The 25,358-nt window shown below is 37.9% G+C and overlaps 3 protein-coding genes across 3 annotated transcripts; 1 reads left to right on the top strand and 2 right to left on the bottom strand.

The window, feature by feature from the left end:
- Nucleotides 1-3,496: 3,496 nt before the first annotated feature.
- Nucleotides 3,497-5,144, bottom strand: LOC137811903 (anthocyanidin 3-O-glucosyltransferase 7-like). Its single transcript, XM_068613765.1, has one exon. It carries the CDS (start codon nt 4,999-5,001, stop codon nt 3,655-3,657), a length of 1,347 nt encoding a protein of 448 aa, XP_068469866.1. The 5' UTR covers nt 5,002-5,144; the 3' UTR covers nt 3,497-3,654.
- A 4,452-nt stretch (nt 5,145-9,596) lies between these two features.
- LOC137811902 (anthocyanidin 3-O-glucosyltransferase 7-like) lies at nt 9,597-11,192 on the bottom strand. The gene has a single exon (XM_068613764.1). It carries the CDS (start codon nt 11,018-11,020, stop codon nt 9,671-9,673), a length of 1,350 nt encoding a protein of 449 aa, XP_068469865.1. The 5' UTR covers nt 11,021-11,192; the 3' UTR covers nt 9,597-9,670.
- Nucleotides 11,193-22,995: 11,803 nt separating this feature from the next.
- LOC137811901 (anthocyanidin 3-O-glucosyltransferase 7-like) lies at nt 22,996-24,818 on the top strand. The gene has a single exon (XM_068613763.1). The coding sequence runs from the start codon at nt 23,297-23,299 to the stop codon at nt 24,632-24,634; it is 1,338 nt and encodes a 445-aa protein (XP_068469864.1). The 5' UTR covers nt 22,996-23,296; the 3' UTR covers nt 24,635-24,818.
- The last annotated feature ends 540 nt before the right edge of the window (nt 24,819-25,358 follow it).

The following is a 25,358-nucleotide window of genomic DNA, read 5'->3' as shown; positions in this document are numbered from 1 at the left end:
TGGGCAACATGTAGGCTAAGCCCACGTTTCTTAAAATAAATAATATAAAATATAATTTTGTGTGGGAAGCATGTAGGCTAGGCCTACGCAAAAAACACACCACTTGTGTTCCACGCACCTACCACTATTTTTACGTCAAGCATATTAGCTTCCAAATCTTAATAATAATTACACTTTTGCATCTGTTTATTATAGCTAGTGTTCCTTTTTTACTCATCCTAATAAACATATTTTTTTGTAGTGGATGTGCAAATATTGTTGGGTAGACTAACGTCCTTGTCTCGGTTCTTGCAAAGATTAGTTGAAAACACTAAATCAATAATCCAACTCATGAAGAAAACATTGAGGTTTGATTAGATCCCACAGTGTGAAAAGGTATTCTTGGAGACCACAAATTTTTCACCCTCTCCCAATAATCTAGAAACCCTCTATGACTTACCCCATCGTTGTGTACTTATCAGTCTTAGTCGAATAAGTTAGTGTGATGTTAGTGTAAGAGATAGACAAGGAGCAGAGACTGATTTATTTCACAAGTTAAACACTTCAAGAGGTCGAGACAAGGTAACAAATGATCGAGAAAGTAATATTTGTTGAACCAAGTGGTGTTCAAGCTTTGAAGAATCCAAACCCTTTGAAGGATGTTGAAGCCTCTGCTATGCTTGGTGTTGCTGTGTTGGTTTAGCTTAGTTCTGGGGTAGTTTGAATATTGTAATCCACCCTTTGATTAAATCTAAAGCATAGGCATTCACAATCTTTGTGAAAGTAAAATTTTTTCAAACTAAGTTAAAACAACTGATTGTTTTGTCGAAACAACCGATTGTTTATACTTAGATGTTTTGAGAAAAAGATTGAAAACTGTTTTTAAAATGGTTGAATTGTTAAGAACCAAAACAACCGATTGATTCGAGGAAACAACCGATTGTTTGTTTTGAGACCATAACAGAAAAACTGTTTTATCTTTGACTGAGCATTAAATGATTTAACTGTTTACGCTCCAGTCATTAAATGTTTTGACCAATCTTTTAATGCAATTTAAGGGTTTATTAAGATTTGATAACAAACTACATCTTTGAATAAATTCAGAAAAACAGATTTGACAATTAATCTTTGACAAGTTTTTGCTAAGAGTTTTTGAGTTTTTCAAAGAGCTGAGATTGCTAAGAGTTTGTGATTGATCAAAGTTTGTGGAATAGGATTCTGCTTGTATTGATTTCAGATTATCTTCTGTAACAAGTGTAATCCTTGTACTCTGTGAAACAAGTTTCGTTTTTGTGTTTGCTAAGATTGGTTGTGTGTTCTTGAGGGGATCAAGATCAACAATCTTGGTGTAGGTGTGTTGACCAAGGAGGGTGTGTTTCTTGAGGTGTTCAAGGTCATTCTCTTGGTTGTTGTGTAAGTGATCAAGGTGTGATTGCTTAGTGGATTTCCTCAGGGTTTCTGAGAAGACTGGATGTAGCTCTGGGTTTGGAGTGAACCAGTATAAACATCTGTGTACAATCTCTCTATCTCTAACTCTTTAAATTCAGTTTTGTTTGTTGTTTACTGGTATAAACAACCGATTGTTTTTCTGGTTGTGCTGATTTTGTTTGTTGTTTTTGGTAAACTGAATTTCTTATCAATAGTTTCCTGAGATAAATTCATTCTTGTTTTAAAAGTTTACAAAAATTCTCTTTAAACAATTCACCCCCCTCTAGTTTAAAGCCATCCATTCTAACAATATTGGCTCTAATAACTATAACTTAGAGAATGAGGCCCTCCTTTCAAAACCACTAGATGATTTTAAGAATTAATTATCTGATAAACAAGGTTCTTTCCAAGATCGACCTAGCCAGATAGATGATCAATTGCTTATCATAACTTTTTGAATATGGGCTCAAGTATGAATCGAGAGGACCAATAAAATCACAATGTTTGGCAAACTTCACTAGTGAGTTAAGGCCAAAAACCAAGAAACCCCAACACGACCAGTGGATTTTTCATGTAGACTGATCCTTTAATACGAAGGAAAATCACACTAGGGTGATGCTTGAAGACCTATAGGATTGCTCCTAGAATAATCAGTACTTTGATTTTAAAACATCAAACAAAGGTTGAATACTATGCAATCATCATAGGGTTGACATTATCCCGATACATGGGTGCAAGACACGTTAAAAGCAATAGTGACTATCAGTTGATGGTCGGTCACATGATTGAAAAGTTCTATGTGAAGGATCACATGTTACTCAAATACTACCATAATATGTTATCTGGATTCGACACAACTACAACAGAGTACATTAAAATAGAACATAACATTAGAGTCAATTTATGGTTAAAACTGACTAATATAAAAAAGAAAATTCAACACCATTGAATCATACAACAATAGCTATATTGGTAGAACAATAGACAAAACCATCTCAACCAAGGAAACCCTATAGGAGAATTGATTTTTGGCAAAATTCTTAAATCTCTCAAACCAAAAAAATTTCGAATCTAGGAACTAGTGTATTATATATAGCTAACATCATTTAAGCCCTATACAATCAAAAATATATACGAAACATTGAAGCAACATATAATCAAGTACAAGGTTAACTCCTAATCAAGTAAGATAAATTATTCGACTATATTAATACAATTAAGAACATCGTCCATACTGAATAAAACACTACAAAAAAATATGTTTATTAGCATGGGTCAAAAAGGGACATTAGCTATAATAAATGGACGCAAAAGTGTAGTTATCATTAAAATTTGGAAGCTAATGTGCTCGACATAAAAATAGTGGCGGGTGTGTGGGACATAAGTGATGTGTTTTTTGCGTAGGCCTAGCCTATATACTCCCCACACAAAATTATATTTTATATTGTTTATTTAAAGAAGCGTGAGCTTAGCCTATATGTTGGCCACATAATTTTTAAAGAAGTGTGGGCTTAGCCCGCATGTTGCCCACACAAAATTATATTTTATATTGTTTATTCAAAGAAGCGTGAGCTTAGTCAACAGATTGGCCACACAATTTTTAAACAAGCGTGGGCTTAACCTTCATAATTTTATTACATATTTAAATATATATATATATATATATATATATATGTGTGTTTGCGTGAGCTTAATCTACATAATTTTAAATTTTTATTATTATTTATTATTTATAGTTTCAGTTGTGACCGTTTGACTCACACAATTTTTTTTTTTAGTTTATGTCCATATAACTCACACTTTATTTTTATTTTTTTAATAAAAAAGACTTAATGGACACTATTTAAGATTTTTAGGATAACCTTCACTTTTTCTTTAACTAATTTTACTTTTTGATATAGTAAAATAAAAAAAAAATTTAATAACATTTATTACTCATAAATTTCTTATAAGCTCGATTCTCGAAAACAACAATATGTAGGTTAGATTACTTTCTTATCGCTCCATTCTCGAAAACAACAGTATGAAGGAGGAGGCCTGGTGAACCGTGTAGGAAGATGTAATTTTTATACAAAATCTATCCATTTACTTGAAAACTTCTCCATTCATGATAATAATTAATAATAATAAACAAACTCTAAAAACAGCTTGTATTACATAAATAATGTTGCATTGTGCTATACTCTCAACTTAAACTAAACCACTCAAATTGTTACGAAGCTGGGTACTACCAACTTTCCCACGCTTTTAAGAGCTAGAAATTACTTTAACCAAAGTCTTAAAATGGGTTGTTGATATCCCTTCAGGCTTAGATGCAGATTCCACAGAGTTCTTCACCTTAAGAGCATTGTCTCGAATCTTCTTCCCTTCTTTCTGCACCAGAATCAGATTTAAGCTTCTAATCAATCCGTTTTTGGTGAACACCCTACCTTCTATTATCTTGCCAATGCCCCAAACATCCTCTATCACTCTTGCACCCACCATTTGATCTCCAAAGAATGGCCTGCAGATCATAGGAACCCCACTGGAAAGACTCTCAGTCACGGAGTTAGATCCACAATGAGTCACGAAAACTCCTACCGAATCATGTGCTAAGAGTTGGGTTTGTGGAACCCAAGGCACTACTTTCCCACGCGTGATGGTTCTCTGAACAAACCCATCTGGCAAAAGACCCGTTATATTTTCCTTCAGAGACCACACAAATGGAAATCCACTTTCTTCCAATGCCTCTGCCACCGCCACAATCTCATGTGCAGGTGGCGTCACCACCGTCCCAAAGGAAACATATGCCACTGTCCTAGAAGTATTCGAATCCAACCATGACAAGCATCCACTGGGATCTGCCACAGTTAATATCGGGAAGCGAACTGGAACAACATACAGCATAGACTGCAATTTGGATCTCACGTCTTTGATGAACAAAGGTGGATCTAACTCCTCAAAGAAATTTATAACAACTGCCTTGGCTTGAGGTAGCACCTCACCCAGTGAAACTAACGTCCTTGAAAACACTGTCTTCTTTTCTCCTGCAAAAAGAAGATCATGCGGTATATCTTGAAGACGCATCTTGGGCAACCCGGGGAGTAAATCAAAGCTGGCATTTTCATCACAGTCTGCAAACTTCTTGCGTATCACGTCAATGTAAAAATATAGAGAAAGTGTGCATGACATGGGTGGCCAAAATGCAATCCAAGGAACATTGAGAGTCTGAGCCACAACGAGAGAACAGGGTACAAAAGCATCGGAAATTATGCATGTGACCTTTTTCTTCGTGTCTTCTTCAGCCATCTGTATACCCTTGCGCAAATTCTCAGGACCAGTTTTGAGAAAAAAATTGACCTTTTCAATTGGGTGGTTGGCTAATGGGTGACCCTCGTAAGGGATTCCATCATTTATGCTATAGTGCTTGATGTTATGGGGGTTGTGGGGTTTTGGGAAATGCAATGCATTGGATTTGTGTGTGCCGATGAATGAGAATAAACAGTTTGGAGTGACCTGAGAGAGTTTGAGGACAAGGTTCAAGATAGGCACAACGTGGGTGCCGAAAGGGAAAGGAAAGACTGCTACATGTTTGTTTGCCGTTGAGTCTGACATGATTGGGAAGCAGCAAGGTGAAGAAGCAGAGTGGAGGAAGATGAACGAAGGCAACTATCAAATTGGAATATTGTGGAGTTAGCAATGAGCCAAGGGGAGAATTGTGGCCAACACATTTAATCGGTGTAACCGTTATTCGGACAACTCGGATCATATTTTTTTGTGGTTTTAAGAGCTCTTTTCTTCTTATCTTGGGAAAATTTACCAAATTGTCGCAATTCACTTTGAATATTACACAAACCGACAAATGTAGGAAAAAAAAATTCAAAAATGGACATTTATGAGTCAAAGTTATCAAATGTTGTATCCAACTTCAATTAAATTTATTAATCTGTCTTTTTTAATTAAAGTTGTTAACTAGATTTACAACTTCAATTTAAATAAATTGTGAAGAAATTGATCACTGGGTTGATAACTTCAGTGTATTTTATCTAAATTAAAGTTGTTAATTTGGTTGACAAGTTCAGTTAAATTATTTTTAAATAATTAATATTTTTAAAATTAAAAAATGTATATAATAATAATAATTTAAAGATTGTTTAAAATTACATGAAGTGAATAAGAAACACTGGTACATAAAAGGTGAACAACGACGATTATTTAAGCCTTAAAATAGTGGCTTTCTGACCGTTGTTTTTCAGTGTGTAGTCTATTCTCTTCGAGCAAAGAAGACATCTATTTAGCCGTTATGATGCATTCAGTCTAAAACAACGGTTATAAAGCCGTCGTTTTATACCCTCCCTAATCTCAGTACACATGGTGCCCTAATCTCAGCATGAATGTAAAACGGCGATTCTGAGGTAAATATGTTGTTTTAGACAAAAATGTTTGGTTTACAAAGGCGACTATGAGTGGTAGTCGATGTCTTAGAGCAAGCGCTTGCTTTAAGATAACGACTACTAGTTATAACCATCTTTGTAGACCAAACGCTTTGGTCTAAAACGACGCTTTAACTCATAGCTGTCATTTCATACTCGCTTTAATTTCGAAAATGGCATCGCATTTTGATGGACAACGTTTGATAGTAGAAGCGTTGTGAATGTATTGTTGTAAATGGGCCTTTTTACACTAGTGAATGTTGTGAAAATTTGTATTTTATAGATAAATAATATTAAAAATTTAAAACTAAATTTTGTTTTGAGAAAAAACAAAGTTACGTTAAATTAAGTTGGATTAAAAATAGGTTACGTAATAAATATAAAATATTTAGTACTTTTTAAATATTTGTTAAAATTAAAAATATTGTTGTTATTTAAAAAAAATTGAAATTATGTTTGTGAAGTAGTGTTTATAGTTGATACAATTATAAATAAAAGGGGTAGTTTTAAACAATATTTATAAAATGATAAATAAGTACAATTTATACATGATTAAAAAATAGAAATGTAGGAAAAGTTGTCATCTATGAGAAGTTGTGCCACGGGGTGGTCTTTTTCGTAGTCATCCTTGTGGCTGTTGGAGATCCCACATCGACTAGAGATTAAAGTCTTTCATTGTATATAAGTGGGTGCAAACCTCAACCCTATGAACCGGTTTTATGGGGTTGAGTTAGGCTTAAAGTCCACTTCGTAATATGGTATCAAAGCCATTTCGAGCCTATCCTAGCGAGTATTTGTTGGGCTTATCAGGCCACCCGCTATCGGACCACCCATAACATATAGTCCCACGCATGAGTTGGCAGTCTCGGCGTGAGGGGGGTGTGTTGGAGATCCCACATCGACTAGAGATTAGAGCCTTTCATTGTATATAAGTGGGTGTAAACCTCAACTTCATGAGCCGGTTTTATGGGGTTGAGTTAGGCTTAAAGTCCACTTCGTAATATGGTATCAGAGCCATTTCAAGCCTATCCTAGCGAGTGTTTGTGTTGGGCCTATCGTGCCACCCGCTATCGGACCACCCATAATATATAGTCACACGCACGAGTTGGCAGTCTCGGCGTGAAGGGGGTGTGTTGGAGATCCCACATCGACTAGAGATTAGAGCCTTTCATTGTATATAAGTGGGTGCAAACCTCAACCCTATGAGCCGGTTTTATGGGGTTGAGTTAGGCTTAAAGTCCACTTCGTAATATGGTATCAGAGCATGTTTTCGAGCCTATCCTAGCGAGTATTTGTTGAGCCTATCGTGCCACCCGCTATCGGGTCACTATCGGACCACCCATAATATATAGTCCCACGCACGAGTTAGTAGTCTCGGCGTGAGGGGGGTGTGTTGGAGATCCCACATCGACTAGAGATTAGAGCATTTCATTGTATATAAGTGGGTGCAAACCTTAATCCTATGAGCCGGTTTTATGGGGTTGAGTTAGGCTTAAAGTCCACTTTTGTAATATGGTATCAAAGCCATTTCGAGCCTATCCTAGCGAGTATTTGTTGGGCTTATCAGGCTACCCGCTATTGGGCCGCTATCGGACCACCCATAATATATAGTCCCACGCATGAGTTGGCAGTCTCGGCGTGAGGGGGGTGTGTTGGAGATCCCACATCGACTAGAGATTAGAGCCTTTCATTGTATATAAGTGGGTGTAAACCTCAACTTCATGAGCTGGTTTTATGGGGTTGAGTTAGGCTTAAAATCCACTTCGTAATAGTGGTCGTTGTTCGAATGTAACGGTAGTAGGGGGCGGAGGTGGAATGTCATCGTCAGTGTCTTTGACTTCAAAGTTTGACTTCATTGTCGGTGATCCCAATGACAACCTCTCCATAACAGGTAAACCCAATACTAATTACACATCTTCCAATGTAACAGTTTCTCTTTAGTATCATGTTTAGTATCATGTTTCTCTTTGAGCAGCAATAGAGACATATTCATGGGAAGGCAATGAGATGTCATGAAATTTTAATAAGATGATTCCTGAAAATACAAGCAAATTTTAAAATACCGGAAAACTACTTACCAATTGAAATGCTTCATAATATAAAATGTCAAATTGTTGGTATCATTATGAGATAAAGTAGGATTAACACTTGGGTTGATGCTCATATTCAATAACTCATTGGGTGTAAAAAAATTGCTAGTGCATTTAACATGTAGCCAAAAAAAGCCTACTACGTTAATGTCACACATCTCTCTCTTATTATAGTTGGAGACTTGAAGCATATATTGTAAGTAACTTTGTCTGGTTGCCAGAACAAGTGAATGTGCTATAACAAAGCAGGTTTAGAAAACAGTTATATGATAAGTGGAGCAAGTGGACCGAAAAAAAATATTGATATGTAGTAATATAATATAAAATATACTCATATATAATATCATAGGAACATATTCATAAGACTAAAAAATTATTTATAACATCTTAAAAGAATATTCATATATAATAAAATATAAAATATTCATATAAGTAATAATATAATATTTTTTAAAGAATTTTAAAATAGAAATTATTAGAAATAATTTTGTACACCAAATATTTTCCCATTAAACTTTTTTAATCTATCTAAAGTAATTACTCAATTTATTAATACACACAATTTTCTACAAAAGGCACACACCAATATATATGAGACTAGTATGGTAGGAATAAAATTTTACACAAAGAATATTATGTTAATGAAATGTAAGTTTATCAACATCTCTTTAAACTAGTTTACTAAATTAATATTTGTATTTATTTATACATTATAATTTGGTCATAATCGATGTGAGATCTTTAAAATATCACTTCGCGTGAGAATATCAAGTATTCACACCAAGAATATCGAATGTAGCAATAGATTCAATAACGAATGACACAATAGATTCAATTAAATATCGATTATGAATGTTTTTGATACCATAATATTCAAATTTAAGTTTAATTCAGCCTCTTAAAACATTATAAGAAAATCATTAAATAGAGTCTAACTTTTTACTATATTGACTAAATTAAATAATAAAAAAAATTATTGATATATAAAGTAATTTTTGTTATTAATAAATGATTTCTAGATTGACATCTAATTAGTTACCAAAGTTTTAGGTAACAAGTTTAACATTTAAAGTAGTTGATAGCTAAAATTTACTAATTATATACCAATTTATAAGCTAGTTTCTAGATTGATATCTAGTTAGTTACCAAAGTTTCATCTATCAAGTTTAAAATCTAAAATAAGTGGTAGCTAAAACTTTGATAACTAATTAGATATCAATTTATAAATTAGTTATATCTCAAATATATATGTGAAAGAATCAAAATAATTATTTCTAAAAAGAAAATTCAATTTCTTGAACTCATTTTTAAAATAATTGACACTGATTAGACACTATTAATTTATTTACGTTATTATATTTTAATTTTGAGATAAGCATGATCAAATATTTAAAAGAATACATTATCATTGGTTTTTAAATATTATTTTTACTTGAAAAACACTTTCTCACTAATAAAATGAAAACTCTAGAAAACTATTGACAACCCTAAATTTTGGCCGATTACACACAAAATGTTGTATTTAACTATTTGCTATTCTCTAAACTTCTAAACTTGTACTTCATCAAATTTGAATTAAAAAGAATAGAGATTCCTATTAAAAAAATACGCGCGATATAATAGAAAAAGGCTAAATTAAACGACTCTTAACAATTTATTTATGTCTGTAACGATGACAGCATTGTAAAATTTTTCCTTTATAACTTGGCTAAATGCAATAATGCAACTGAAATTATTGGTAGCAATTAAGTTTGGCATATTTTAAGATGTAGAAACTATTTCCAGCAAAGTGTTGAAATCTTGTGTTGATTTCCCTTCCGGCCTAGCTGCATCTTGCACAGCCCGTTTCATCTTAAGAGCATTCTCTCTGAACTTCTTTCCCTTTTCCGTCCCCATAATCAGATTCAAGCTTTCAAGGAATCCTTTTTTGGTGAACACCTTACCTTCCATTCCCACTCCAATCTCCCAAACATCCTCCACCACTCTTGCAGCAATCCCTTGATCTCCAAAGAAAGGCCTGCAGATCATAGGAACCCCTCCATAAACACTCTCCATCAAAGAGCTAGCTCCACAGTTTGACACAAAAACTCCCACCGAATCATGTGCCAAAACTTGGACTTGTGGAGCCCAAGACACTATTTTCCCAAGCATCTTGGTCCTCTCAACAAACCCATTTGGCAAAGCACCCACTACACCTTCCAAGCGAGACCACAGAAACGGGATGTTACTTTCTTCCAATGCCCCTGCCAACTCCTCAACCTCTTGCGGAGGCAGTCCCACCACAGTCCCAAAGCAAAGATAAATCACTGATTTAGACCTCATGGTATCCAACCATGGCAAGCAACCGCTTGAATCCGTGGGAGATGTTGGCCATAGCGGGGTAGAAAGTGGAGCAACGTAAAGTAAAGACCGCAATTTGGATCTCATGTCCTGAATGAACAAAGGTGGGTCTAACTCCTCAAAGAAATTCATAACTACTGCCTTAGCTTGAGGTAGCACCTTACCTACTGAAATCAGTGTCCTTGAAAACACCGTCTGTTTTCTTCCTGAAATAAGCAGGTCCTGTGGCATATCTTCAATACGTATCTTAGACATACCGGGAACCGAATCCAAGGTTACATTTCCAGCACGGTGTGCAATCTCAAGTATCAAGTCAATGTAAAAATATACAGAAAGTGAGCATGAGATGGGAGGCCAAAATGCAATCCAAGGAACATTGATGGTCTGAGACACGAAGAAAGAATAGGATAAAAAAGCATCGGCAATGATGCAGGTAACTCTCTTCTTTGTGTATGCTTGCGCCATTTTTATACCCTTATGTAAGTTCTGAGGACCAGTTTGGAGAAAAAGATTAACTTTTTCAATTGGGTGGTTGGCGAGAGCTTCATGACCCGAAGGGATTCCATCACTTATGGTGTAGGGCTTGATGTTATCTGGGATGTAAGGTTTTGGGAAATGGGATGAGTTAGATTTCTCTGTGGAAATGAATGAGAAGGAACAGTTTGGGGAGGCTTGAGCTAGTTTTAGGACAAGGTTAAAAAGAGGCAAAGAGTGGGTACCAAAGGGGAAAGGAAAGACTGCAACATGTTTGTGTTCCATGGAGTTTGACATCAATGGCTAACTGGAGGTAGCTTAGAGGGCAGAACGTTGAAGACGAGTGAAGGAAAATGTTGATTTGGAAATGGCCCATCGTCCAAATTCTGCCAAACACGTTCATGCACTGTAACCGTTATTCGGACGACTCGGATCTCCAATACTTCTTTTAAATTTCATTTTAATCAAAACAAGACTTTTCTAACATTTCTAAAACAAGATAATCACTACAAAACTTCTCAATTTCTCAATGCTGGTTTCCTTTATTTATAATAATAATAACAATTATCATTAATATTATAGTAATCATATATATAAGAATGGAAATATTTAACTCTTAATATATTGCCACGTGGAGCTATCCACTCCTGACTTTCTTTGAATAGAAATTTGGCTTATTATCAAAACATCATAAATCTAATATAAAAATAATTTAATTACTTGAAATTATTGGAAAATCTTTAAATAAAAATTAATTTTAAAAATAAAAATAATTAATTATTATTAAATAAATTAATAATAATTAGTTATTACTCTCTTCTTTCTTTTTCACCATTGTGTGATGAACTCTTATGTTAAGAAACATTAAACTATCTTCTCTTCTTTATGTCATCTCTTTCATATCGGGTAACACATATCTTCTTTGGTAGCAAATCTTTTTACATTAAACATTGGTTAAAAGTGCACACTATATAAGATAGGCAACTCAACCAAAGTTGAAACTAGTCGTATCAGAGAAGTTGATGGCCATTTCAACTTTAGTTCATATTCCAAGGTATTTTTGAACATTGTTACTTGATGTGGATCTTCTTGAGACAAACGTAGAAGACATTCCCTATTTCTTCATACTTAAGTTTTGGAATATTCTTCATGTGTCTCAGCTTGAAGTCTTAGTTTGTTCCTATACGAAATGGAACTTGGCTTTATGGTATGTCAAACGAAATATATGCATTTGTAATACGTTCAACGTTTGTTAGACACAACTATTTCATGTATTCCAAACACTAGGGTTGTTTTGTTTTAGTATATAATAAAAATATTTAGGGTGTTGTATTTTTGCTAACACATCCCCTGTAATGCCTAATACATTTTCATCTTACCTAAATTTGGATCATCCTCATCTCCCAATTTTCCCTAAACCTGAACTGAGAAGAGTCATCTGTCAACTTCCTCTAGAGACTACAAATCCAAACTTCCAACCCTTACTCTAACCTTCCACTAGATATCATCCAACGATTATTCATCTCATGGTAGCAAAACTTTTTCCCTAACATCTAACCTTACCTTAAACCTTTCATCATACAACATGGAGCTATGCAAGTGGTAAGACTAAAGGATAATTCTGTAAAACACCTCCAAGAAACAACATAATGGCTCATGACAAGCAGTTTAAAAACTTCTCCTTCCACCTCTACTTAAAGGAGTAGATAGTAAAGGAAAAAAAGTGGTCAAAAAGAAGAATTGGATCATGGTAACAACTAAGGAATAAGAAAACCTATAGAGAGAATTTTGTACAAGCCTCTCTAAAGTACTAGTATGAAAGTATGAAACCGACCTATCTTGTTAGAATACATTGTGTCATCTTATGCAGTCTTTGTTTGATGGATCTCTTAATGACATGGTTTGGTTGAAGCCTATGATAGACTATGTCTAATGGTATTTGTTTATCTTTTGAAGCTTCAACATTTTTCTTTAGCTATTATTAGATAGTTATTTTGTTTAATTGGTTATTTGGTTATAGAGTTAGTTACAATATAGAATCTAACTAACACTTGAGAAAATTGACCAATACATGATTGTATAATTCATATTAATCTTTCTTTGTAATTCATCATTTCCTATTTAAGTATGTTACTTATATAATCTTTGTATTATGTTATTGTATGTGTTTATCAAGAACAAATCAATAGATATATAATTTCTCCTCATCACATTGTATCTTTGTTCTTTCCATACACGTTTTTTGTTTGACATTCACTAGTCCATCTAGTATTATTGTGAATTCGTATTATTGTGAATTCTGTATGAACCTCTTGATCTGAGATACCCAACAAACTGATATCAAAGTTTTAGTTATAATATGTTTCACATACGTAGGTGGTTGGTCCTTAATAAAGATCAGTCTCATTTGTTTGTTCCTTTTTTTTTTTGTGAAGAAAATCTTTTAGAAGATGATAAATGCAATCAAGATTGGGAAGTTTACGTGAAATACATTTTTAATTTGTGGTGCATTGGATGGGAACTCTATTGAAGGAACATAGAGTCTAGATGATTCTTTCCGATTGATTGCATATTTAAAGGAGTTTGTTTCGAGAATTCAAGAGAAGACTCATTCTCTAATCCTTTTGACTCTCGCAAAACTAATTAGAATTTTAAGTAATATCAATTGATTAAATCAATAATAATCAATTAAAATATCAATTACTGTCTTTTAAGGACTTTATTTAACAACATTTTAATAGATTAAATCATCTTTTAACCAATTAAAATAATCCTTAATTTAATGATAAAAATGTTCTAACAAAGACGTAAATCAAATATCTAAAGCATTTATAAGATGAACCAAATAAAAAAAAATACATTCAAATAAAAAAAGACACAACACACATACAAAACTAAATTTTCAATTCTCAAAGTTCTTTTAGAATGGATTCCTCAAATATAAAAGCACCAAGGCTTCAATGTTTCATAATATGAAGTAAAGAATCATACTTACAATAACGAAATTACAGATAATTTTAATTTAATAATTATATAACTTGTACCTGAGTGGAGAGATGGGGCCCAGGCACGGTCGGTTGACGTGGTGCAATTGCTGACGTGTTGACCTTCTTCTCCTCTGGTCGACTGTCCTTTCTTGCTGTCTCCTTTGGTCGGTCGTCCCTTCGGGCTATCAACTTCGGTCGGGCGGGGGAGGGTACCTGCGAAGGCACTCCGACGCTCAAGTAAGTATGAGATTCTAAGCGCAGTTTCGTAAGTGAATGAAAACGTACCTTTCTCTGGCTTGAGCACAGTATTTATAGGATTGCCTAATGGGCTTTCTATCCCTTGGGCTCAGGGTGGTTATGGATATGTCTTGTCAGTCGTGCTCCGGAATACCCGGGGAACATATCTTCTCTAAACGCATATTCCTTATTCTTCGGAGGTGTATCTTAACCACCTTAGCTTGTCACATAAATGCCCTTACATTTATTGTGTATACGGCCGGTCGGCCACGTGCGTTCGTTTCCATTTAGTGTATAAGGCCGGTCGGCCACGTGCGTTCGTCCGGTGCCTACCAGTACACTTGCCCCCCAGGCTCGAGGTGAATAAAAGCCGAAGAGTCGTAATAATTGTTGTGCCTTTCGAGTTGTCAGACATTAAATTTAACGGAATGACGGGACGTTCGCATTAGCGAAGAATATTTTTGGTTAGGCATCGGACAAGCGGCCTGCCTGCATGGAGCACCCCTGGAGGACGACCAGTACGACAAAAAAAATAATAGTTGATGGAAAGCTGGTGCCGATCAACCCCGATGATAATTTAAATGAGGAGGCCGAGGGGGAGACCCCTGGCCCACAGCCTGACGCCTCTTTTGAAGAGTTAATGAACAATGTGGCATAGAAAATTGCTGGACCCGACATGTGGGCAATGCACACTTGCATAAATAATTCTGATTACATTAAAGTAATAAGATAATTCTAATGCCGGACGAGGCATAAATAATTCTGATTACATTAGTAATAAGATAATTCTGATGCTGAACGAGGCATAAATAAGTGAATAATTCTGATGCCGAACGAGGCATAAATAAGTGAATAATTCTGATGCCGAACGTGGCATAAAAAAGTCTGATTACGTTAAGGTAATAATTCAGATGCCGAACGAGGCATAAGATTGAGTAAATAATTCGGATGCCGAACGTGGCATAATAATTATGATTACGTTGAGGTAATAATATAATTCTGATGCCGAACGAGGCATAAATAAGTGAATAATTCTGATGCCGAACGAGGCATAAATAAGTGAATAATTCTGATGCCGAACGTGGCATAAAAAAGTCTGATTACGTTAAGGTAATAATGCAGATGCCGAACGAGGCATAAGATTGAGTAAATAATTCGGATGCCGAACGTGGCATAATAATTATGATTACGTTGAGGTAATAATATAATTCTGATGCCGAACGAGGCATAAATAAGTGAATAATTCTGATGCCGAACGAGGCATAAATAAGTGAATAATTCTGATGCCGAACGTGGCATAAAAAAGTCTGATTACGTTAAGGTAATAATTCAGATGCCGAACGAGGCATAAGATTGAGTAAATAATTCGGATGCCGAACGTGGCATAATAATTCTGATTACGTTAAGGTAATAATTCAGATGTCGAACGAGGCATAAGATTGAGTAAATAATTCTGATGCCGAACGTGGCATAAATAATTCTGATTACGTTGAGGTAATAATTCAGATGCCGAACGAGGCATCAGATTGAGTAAATAATTCTGATGCCGAACGTGACATAAATAATTCTGATTACGTTGTAATAATTCAGATGCCGAACGAGGCATATATAAATCCGATAAATTCTGATGCCGAACGAGGCATAAGATTGAGTAAATAATTCGGATGCCGAACGTGGCATAATAATTATGATTACGTTGAGGTAATAATATAATTCTGATGCCGAACGAGGCATAAATAAGTGAATAATTCTGATGCCGAACGAGGCATAAATAATTCTGATTACGTTGTAATAATTCAGATGCCGAACGAGGCATATATAAATCCGATAAATTCTGATGCCGAACGAGGCATAAATAATTATTATTACGTTAAAGTAATAATTCTGATGCCGAACGAGGCATATAAAATTCTGACTACGTAAAAAGTAATAATTCTGATGCCGAACGAGGCATATATAAATCCGATAAATTCTGATGCCGAACGAGGCATAAATAATTATTATTACGTTAAAGTAATAATTCTGATGCCGAACGAGATATGAATTGAGTAAAGGACTAGGAGATGTGGATTTTAATTTAGTGCCTTGTTAAAACCTTTCCGGTCGTAAACCCTCCTTAGGGAAAAACCGACTGAGCGAGGAAAGAGTTCAACTGTAATAAAATTTGAGATGTGTGGCATTCCACGTTCTCGGTATTTCCTTCCCAGATAAATATTCTAAATAATAGGCTCCACCGGCTGCCGTATCAGCTATGCGGAAAGGTCCTTCCCAATTGTTGGAGAACTTGCCTCCTTCCTTCCGTGCGCTGCTCCGCATTCGCCATACTAAGTCGCCTTTGTGGAACAATCTTGGTTTAACTTTGGAGTTGTATCGTCTGGCCGCCCGAATTTTGCATGCTTCTTCTCTAATTCTACACTTGTCCCGGAGTTCGTTGATGAGATCGAGACCGACCGAGAGGCTTTCCTTGTTTAGATCAAGATCAAGGGTTTGCCGGCGGAGAGAGGGTTCGCCAATTTCGACGGGGATCATAGCTTCGGTGCCATACGTTAGGCTGTACGGCGTTTCTTGTGTAGTCGTCTGAGGAGTACAGCGATATGCCCATAATACTTCTAAGAGTTCTTCAGTCCAGTTGCCCTTTGCTGGGCCGAGACGTTTCTTCAGTTCGTTCAAAATAACTTTGTTTCCAGCTTCTGCCTGTCCGTTTGTTTGCGGATGTTCGACTGAACTAGCGATGTGTTTGATGTGGAGCTTCTCGTAAAATTCAGCTAACGTTCGGTCGGTGAATTGCCGACCGTTATCGGTGATGATGATTTGTGGAAGCCCGAAGCGGCAAACGATATTTTTCCATACGAAATTTTGAACATTGCGGGCGGTGATTGCAGTCAGGGGCTCGGCTTCGATCCACTTGGTGAAGTAATCAATTCCGACTAGTAAGAATTTACACTGGCCTTTACCGGGGGCGAAAGGACCAATGATGTCCATACCCCATTGGACGAACGGCCAAGGTGATAACATAAAATGGAGTTCCTCAGGCTTTTGATGGGACAAAGTGCCAAACTCTTGGCATTTAAGACATTTTTGTACGAAATTGGTGCAGTCACCTTGGACGGTCGGCCAGTAGTATCCAGCCCGGAATACTTTGGCAGCCATTGTCCGTGCGCCGGAGTGAGTTCCGCAAATTCCTTCGTGCAACTCTTGGATGACATAGGAAGCTTGGTCTGGTGTCAAACATTTAAGGAGTGGTTGGGTATAACCTCGGCGATAAAGGTCGTCGCCGATTAAGACAAAACGGGCGGCCTGCAGCTTCATGGTTTTTTCGCCGAGAGGACTACATGTGCCGTCGAGTAAATATTGCTTGATTGGGGTAATCCAAGTAGATTCTGTGTCGGTCGTCAGGCATTCCTGTAGGTCGATGCTTGGGCGTGCAAGCGTAACATGGATGACCGACCGATGCATTCCTTTACACTTCGTGGTTGCTAACCGGGACAAGGCGTCCGTGCAGGTATTGTGATCGCGTCGAACGTGCTGCATAGAAATTTCAGAAAAGGTGCTCATCGACTGTTTGACTAAGTGATAGTATCGCTGTAAAAAGCTTTCTCGGACTTCATATTCGTCGTTAAGCTGACCGATGACAAGCCGGGAATCACTTTTGCAAATTAACTTAGTGATTTCTAATTCTTGAGCGAGACGTAGACCGGCTAATATGGCTTCATATTCGGCCTGGTTGTTTGAAGCTTTGAAGTCGAATTTGAGGGCTTGCTCGATGACAATCTCGCCGGGGCCTTCCAAAACAACTCCAGCGCCGCACGACCTCTCGTTCGAGGAGCCATCAACATATAAGATCCATGATGAATGTTCGGTCTCGGCTGAAGAAGTAGTGAGTTCAGCTGCGAAGTCGGCGAGAGCTTGCGACTTGATCGCTCCGCGTGGTTGGTACTGAATATGGAATTCGGATAGTTCGATCGTCCAACCGATCATTCGTCCGGCTAAATCTGGTTTAGTGAGGATCTTTACAATAGGGTAATTTGTCCGAACAATAATCCGATGATTCTGAAAATACATACGCATTCGTCGGGCGGTAATGATGAGGGCCATGGCTACCTTTTCGATCGTCTGGTATCGGATTTCGGCGCCATGAAGGGCGCGGCTGACGAAGTAAACCGGCCGTTCTTCAAAATTAATTTCTTGCACTAAGACTGAGCTGACGGCTTCGTGTGAAACGGCGAGGTAGACTATGATGGGTTCTCGTGCGTCCGGTTTCTGGATGACCGGCGGGGTTGATAAAAAAGTTTTCAAATCGAGGAAAATTTCCTCACATTCGGTCGACCACTCGAAGCGGAATGCTTTTTTCAGTAGTCGGACGATTGGCCTCGTTCGTTCGGCGAGTTTAGGAACAAATCTGGATAGTGCGGTGAGTCGGCCGATAAGTCTCTGAATTTCCTGAATGGAGTTGGGACTTCGCATTTCGGAGATAGCTTTGCACTTCTCGGGGTTAGCTTCTATGCCTCTATGAGTTAGCATAAAACCTAAGAACTTCCCCCCTTTGACGCCGAACGCACACTTGTCCGGATTGAGTCGCATCTGGTGTTGGCGGAGGGCCTGAAAAACTTCTTTTAGGTCGGCAATATGTTGTTTGCATGAGTCGGACTTGACGACGATGTCATCGACATAGACTTCAACATTCCTACCAATCATGTCGTGGAATACGTGGTCCATTAGTCTTTGATAAGTGGCTCCGGCATTTTTGAGTCCGAAGGGCATTACTTCATAGTAGAAATTGCCGGAATCAGTCATGAAGGCCGTCTTCTTCCGGTCGGCCGGGTGCATTTGGATTTGATTATAGCCAGAGTAGGCATCAAGGAAGCTGAGGATGTGATGCCCGGCTGCACCGTCGACGAGACGATCAATGGTAGGCAGAGGATACGAGTCTTTTGGGCAAGCTTTATTGAGGTCTGTGTAGTCAACACACATACGCCATTTTCCGTTCGCTTTCTTCACCATAACCACGTTGGCTAGCCATGTGGTGTAATGGGCCTGCCGAATGAATTCAGCCTGTAACAATTTGTCGGCTTCCTCACGTGCGGCTTGACGTCGTTCCTCGCCTATATGTCTTTTCTTTTGAGCTATTGGTTTAGCTTCTCTATACAATGATAATCGGTGAGTGATAACCTGTGGGTCTACGCCAGGCATATCAGCGGCCGTCCAGGCGAAAAGATCGGAATTTTTAACAAGTGTCGTCCCGATGGCCATTCGGTCGTCCGGTTTCAGCGAAGTACCGATGTGCGTAGTGTGGCGATCATCGCGAAGCGGGAATGGATGCAAGTCTTCTCCTGCTTCCATACGGGGATCGTCCATGCGAGGGTCGAGGTCAACAAGGGCTATCATTTGACGACGGGACATGTGTCGTCCAGAACGCCGTGTGGGGGAACGTCCTCGTTTTTGCGGGACTCGGTCGTCCGTATTGGTTGTATAGAGTCGTCGAGTTGGCTCACTTTTCAAACTTGCTACATAGCATTCCCTAGCGGTTTTTTGATCGACATGGATGGTTGCAATGTCGTGGTTAGCCGAGGGAAATTTCATGGCTAAGTGTGGAGTGGACACAATGGCTTTTAATCTGTTAATGGACGGACGACCGAGCAGGATGTTGTAGGAAGTTTGTGCGTTAACCAGGAGGTATCGTACGTTTATTGTTTTATGGAGGCCGTCTTCCTCACCAAAGGTTGTGTACAAGTCTATGTACCCCTTAGTATCGACCCGTTCACCTGAGAACCCTACAATTTGTTCGTTATAGGGCTGAATATGTGCTTCTGGGATGCGCATTTTCTTGAAAATGTCCCAATACAATATGTCGACCGAGCTACCCTGATCTACCAAAGTCTTGGCAATTGCGAACTTGTCAATTTCTACAGTGATGACCATGGGGTCGTCCTGGGCTGGATCTATGGCTGTAAAGTCTTCGTCAGTGAAAGTAATCGGAGGTATATGTGGACGCTTCCTCGTGGTAGCATGAGCAGACTGGATGTCACGAAGATGTTTCTTTCGGGCGGAATTTGAGCACCCGCCACCGGCAAATCCTCCAGCTATATAATTTGTTTCGTGGTTCGGTTCGCCCAAGTTAACGGGTCCAGCAATCATGTTGATGACTTCGCGGACTCGTTGGCGAGGTCGGGCGTTTCGGTCGGGACTTGTGCTACGGGGGCGTGTACACCGAACGGGGCTTTCGCTGCGTTTTCGCGAAGTCTGGCTACGGTCAGTGTGGCGTTTGTAATCGTTACGGTACGACCGGTCGACACCACGGGAAGGACGGTCAGTATTCCGTGGTGGGGATCTTGAACTCCTTGTCCTCTTGACGAACTGCCGTAAATGGCCAGCTTGGATGAGTTCTTCAATTTTATCCTTCAAAGCTTGACATCCTTCGGTCGTGTGACCGAAATTCTGATGGTATTGACAACGCTTAGCAGTATCTGCATTCGGTGGTGTTTGATACTGCTTCAATGTCGGGATTAGGTCCGTTTGTAGTGCTTCATCTAGGGCTCGTCCTCTCGGCACAGTTAAAGGGGTGTAACTGTTAAACCTGGGGATTCGGCCTCCCCTATTCCGGTCGGACCTCAGAGTGGTTCGGACGGTTCGTTCGGTTTCGACTTCTCTTTCTTTACTTTGGGTTTGGTCTTTAAGGGCTCCGAATCCGACAGCTTTGAACCGTTGATGGTAATCAATGTGTTCTTCGATTTGCATGAATTTGGTTGCTCGAGTTCGAAGGTCCTCCATGTCTTGAGGTGGTTTCTTGATGAGACTTTCAGTGAAACGGCTCGGTCGGATGGCCGAGACCAAATGGTGCAATGCAACCTCTTGTTTGAGCCCTCGGATGTTCATGCATGCTTTGTTGAACCTATCTAGAAAGGTTCTAAGAGATTCACCTTTTTCTTGTTGTACCGCTAGGAGAGACATGGAGGACATGTGATGCGGTCGGCTAGTGGCATATTGAGTGGAGAATTTTGCGGCTAGGGTGTCAAAATCGTTAATGGAGTTTGGAGGCAGCTCTGTGAACCAGGTAAGAGGTTCTCCCTGGAGCGACGTGGGAAATACTTTACACCACACATTGTTATCTGTGGTATACAAAGTCATTTGCGTCTTGTAGACATTTAAGTGTTCGTCCGGGTCGGTCGAGCCGTCATAGAGTTTAATGACGAGGCCTCTCCATTTGTCAGGAAGTGGAGTGGTGATAATTTCGTCTGTAAAAGGATGACCCCTTTTCCTTGACTTTCTTTCGACTGTTTCAGCTCTGGAAGCAGGATTGGTATTGGCAGGTGTAGGTATGCGAGAGGCGGTTCGGTCGGCCATATGGGATTGGCCTTCTCGTTCGGGATTATCGACCTGTTGTTGGAGTCGTGCATTCTGCTCTCTTAATAAGGCGATTTCTTCTTCTTGGCGGCGTCTATCTTCTTCTTGGAGGCGTCTATCTTCTTCATGTTGACGATGGTCTTCCATCCCCTTTTGTCGCAGTTCCTCCATCTGAGCTTGGAGGATTTGAATCATAGTCATCTGTTCTGCCATAGCGTCGTTGTTGTTTCTTGTCGCAACCATTATAGCTTCAAAAATTGAAGATTTGCCTCGGCCCCACGGTGGGCGCCAATTGTACCTGAGTGGAGAGATGGGGCCCAGGCACGGTCGGTTGACGTGGTGCAATTGCTGACGTGTTGACCTTCTTCTCCTCTGGTCGACTGTCCTTTCTTGCTGTCTCCTTTGGTCGGTCGTCCCTTCGGGCTATCAACTTCGGTCGGGCAGGGGAGGGTACCTGCGAAGGCACTCCGACGCTCAAGTAAGTATGAGATTCTAAGCGCAGTTTCGTAAGTGAATGAAAACGTACCTTTCTCTGGCTTGAGCACAGTATTTATAGGATTGCCTAATGGGCTTTCTATCCCTTGGGTTCAGGGTGGTTATGGATATGTCTTGTCAGTCGTGCTCCGGAATACCCGGGGAACATATCTTCTCTAAACGCATATTCCTTATTCTTCGGAGGTGTATCTTAACCACCTTAGCTTGTCACATAAATGCCCTTACATTTATTGTGTATACGGCCGGTCGGCCACGTGCGTTCGTTTCCATTTAGTGTATAAGGCCGGTCGGCCACGTGCGTTCGTCCGGTGCCTACCAGTACATAACTTAAATTTGTTTGATTTGTTTATAAAGTTTAGATGTATACTAACTAAATAAACTAATTAGTGAGTGCATACACAAACTAGTGAGGTTATTTTAACTTAAGAAAATACTTAAATTGTGATTTTGATTCACCCAATAAGTGAATTTGATTTTTCTGTTATTTTGTTAAATTTCAATTTTGAATATTTAGAAATTTTATTTGATGTGTTATACTTCATTATAATATTTTATTTTTTTATTTTCTTATATGAATGAGTTAGTTTCTAGTTGTCCGTCGTATTATTTTTTATTTATTAAAATACTGTTAATTATTTTAGTTAATAAATATTAAATGTTATGAATTATGTATTTCTATATGTTACAAATATTAGAGAATTGAAAACTTCAACTTCAAAAACTAAAATTTACTGTTATTATTGTTCTCTCTATACATGAATTATGTAAGGAGAATTTAAAACAATACATTAAAATTTTAAAAAAATAATAATAACAGTAACTAAATTAATATTTTTTTAATAATTATTAATTACTTTTAACATATAAGGATGAAAAAACAAAAACAAAAAAGATATGATACACTATATTAATATTTAAATATAAGTTAAATATAAGATATGATACACTATACATAAAGTGTTTTTTTTTTCTCTTTCTAATTTATTTTTGGAAATGATAAGTATCGTGGAGAGTTAGGAACCGAGTGTGAATTATGTGAGAAGGAAAATGTTTTTTTACGTGCTACACCTTACATCTTAATAAATATTAATATTTTAATTAATTTTTTTACATTTTAATTATATTTTTATTAAGATTTTTTTTTTAATTTTTTTATTATAAATATTAATATTTTATTACGAGTGTCTCCGTGTAAAAATATTGTTTGAAAAAGAAAAGGAAAAAGTTCCTTATTTGATTTGGCTTACTCATCAACCATGTCAGAATGGTGGGTGGTTGGCTAGTTACCGTATCCACATGCCGTGAGATCTATCTATATTTTCAACTTTCTCTTCAAGTATTGAATTTGTAAGAACGGTGGTTGTTTTCATCTTAAAAGCTCAAGGTAAGTGTGCAACTTCTCCTTACACATAAGGCATGGAGGTGATGGTAACAGTTATTAATTAAAGCAACCTTAAATGCCACATTGCCTCAATTCCAACACCATTTGCCTTCCTTCCATTATTCTAAGAGAATGGATAACAAACACATAGCAGTGATTGCTTTTCCCTTTGGCAGCCACCTTATGCCTATCTTAAACCTCGTTCTCAAACTAGCTCATGCGGCTCCACACTCTTCATTTTCATTCATTGGCACACACAAATCCAACGCAATCCTCTTCCCCAAACCCCACATCCCCCACAACATCAAGCCTTACAGCATAAGTGATGGAATCCCAGAGGGTCACGTCCTAAGCAACCACCCAACTCAAAAGCTTGATCTTTTTCTCAAAACTGGTGCTCAAAACTTGCACAAGGGAATACAACTTGCGGAAGCCGACACAAAGAAGAAAGTCACATGCATCATTGCCGATGCTTTTGTGACCTCTTCTCTCCATGTGGCTCAGACACTCAATGTTCCTTGGATTGCAGTTTGGCTTCCCAATTCATGCTCACTTTCTCTATACTTTTACACCGACTTCATACGCCACCACTGTTCAAACCATGCTGCAAACACAACCTTGGATTTCCTTCCCGGCTTGTCCAAGATTCGTGTTGAAGATACCCCAGAGGATCTGCTCGTGGTTGGAGAAAAGGAGACAATATTTACAAGTACGCTTGTTTCATTGGGTGAGGTACTACCTCAAGCTAAGGCCGTGGTTATGAATTTCTTTGAGGAATTGGACCCACCTTTGTTTGTTCAGGACATGAGATCCAAGTTGCAGTCTTTGCTTTATGTTGTTCCACTTCCCTCTCCGCTGTTGCCACTGCCCGACAAAGATTCAGGTGGATGCTTATCATGGTTGGACACCAAGAGTGCTAGATCGGTGGTTTATGTTTGCTTTGGGACTGTGGTGGCACCGCCTTCCTCTGAGCTTGTAGCGGTGGCAGAGGCGTTGGAAGAAAGTGGGTTTCCATTTCTGTGGTCTCTAAAGGAAGGTGTAATGGGTGGTTTGCCAAATGGGTTTGTTGAGAGGACCAAGATGCGTGGGAAAGTTGTGTCTTGGGCTCCCCAAACCCAAGTTTTGGCACACGATTCGGTAGGAGTTTTTTTGACTCACTGTGGAGCTAACTCTGTGATTGAGAGTGTCTCGAGTGGGGTTCCTATGATCTGCAGGCCATTCTTTGGAGATCAAGTGATATCTGGAAGAGTGATAGAGGATATTTGGGAGAGTGGGGTGATAATAGAAGGTAGGGTGTTCACCAAAAAGGCACTGCTGAAAAGCTTGAATCTAATTCTGGTGCAGGAAGAGGGGAAGAAGATTAGAGAAAATGCTCGAAAGGCAAAGATGACTGTGGAAGACGCAATTGGACCTGAAGGCCAAGCAGCAAAGGATTTCGAGACTTTGTTGGAAATAATTTCTAGATCTTAAAGCAATGTGAATGATGCTCTGTTTGCGCTATCTAGCTACCATAACAACAAACTCATTATGCACTGTCTTTGTTCTTTTTTTTTTTTTTTTTTCTTTTAATGAATGCTTAGAGTATTGTTTCTTTTAATAAAATTTATATTAGAAATCATTATAAAAATATAAACTTTGACATTATTAGATAAAACTGTTATGAACTTTCTTTTTTAGTCTAATGTTTACCCCCTAAACCCTAAATCTTATTTGTCATTTTAACCAACACAAGACATTACACTTTTGAAAAAAGAAATGATACTTCCATGTAGGAAGACTTGTATACAACTTTTAATAACAAAAAATAATAAAAAGTATGATTATAAAATTATTAAAATAATAGTAAGTGACGGAGTAAGATGTAAGTGTGAAGAAAAAAAGTTCTGAAGGTATCAGGAACCTTTCAACAATCATTAGGCATTGACTACGTATTCTATCTAATCCTTATTATTAACTTTATCTAATAATAATAATAATAATAATAATAATAATATTATTATTATTATTATTATTATTATTATTGATACATCCGGATTTGAGAATCCGAGTGGCCCACAAGATAAGTGACCATAGATGAAAGTAACCATCCAAAAGATTAATTAGACTAATATGGAGTTAACAAATGACTAAAACGTCGTTAGGAGCCATTGGATTTGGACCAGCGTAATTATATTAAGAAGGTCCAGTAGAAAAT

Source organism: Phaseolus vulgaris, chromosome 2, assembly GCF_000499845.2.
Source record: "Phaseolus vulgaris cultivar G19833 chromosome 2, P. vulgaris v2.0, whole genome shotgun sequence".
Taxonomy (NCBI): Eukaryota; Viridiplantae; Streptophyta; class Magnoliopsida; order Fabales; family Fabaceae; genus Phaseolus; species Phaseolus vulgaris.
This window is presented reverse-complemented; position numbering and strand designations above follow the sequence as displayed.

Excerpts from the sequence above, each read along its gene's own strand:
- LOC137811903 (XM_068613765.1), bottom strand. The coding sequence starts at position 5,001 with ATGTCAGACTCAACGGCAAACAAACATGTAGCAGTCTTTCCTTTCCCT.
- LOC137811902 (XM_068613764.1), bottom strand. The coding sequence starts at position 11,020 with ATGTCAAACTCCATGGAACACAAACATGTTGCAGTCTTTCCTTTCCCC.
- LOC137811901 (XM_068613763.1), top strand. The coding sequence starts at position 23,297 with ATGGATAACAAACACATAGCAGTGATTGCTTTTCCCTTTGGCAGCCAC.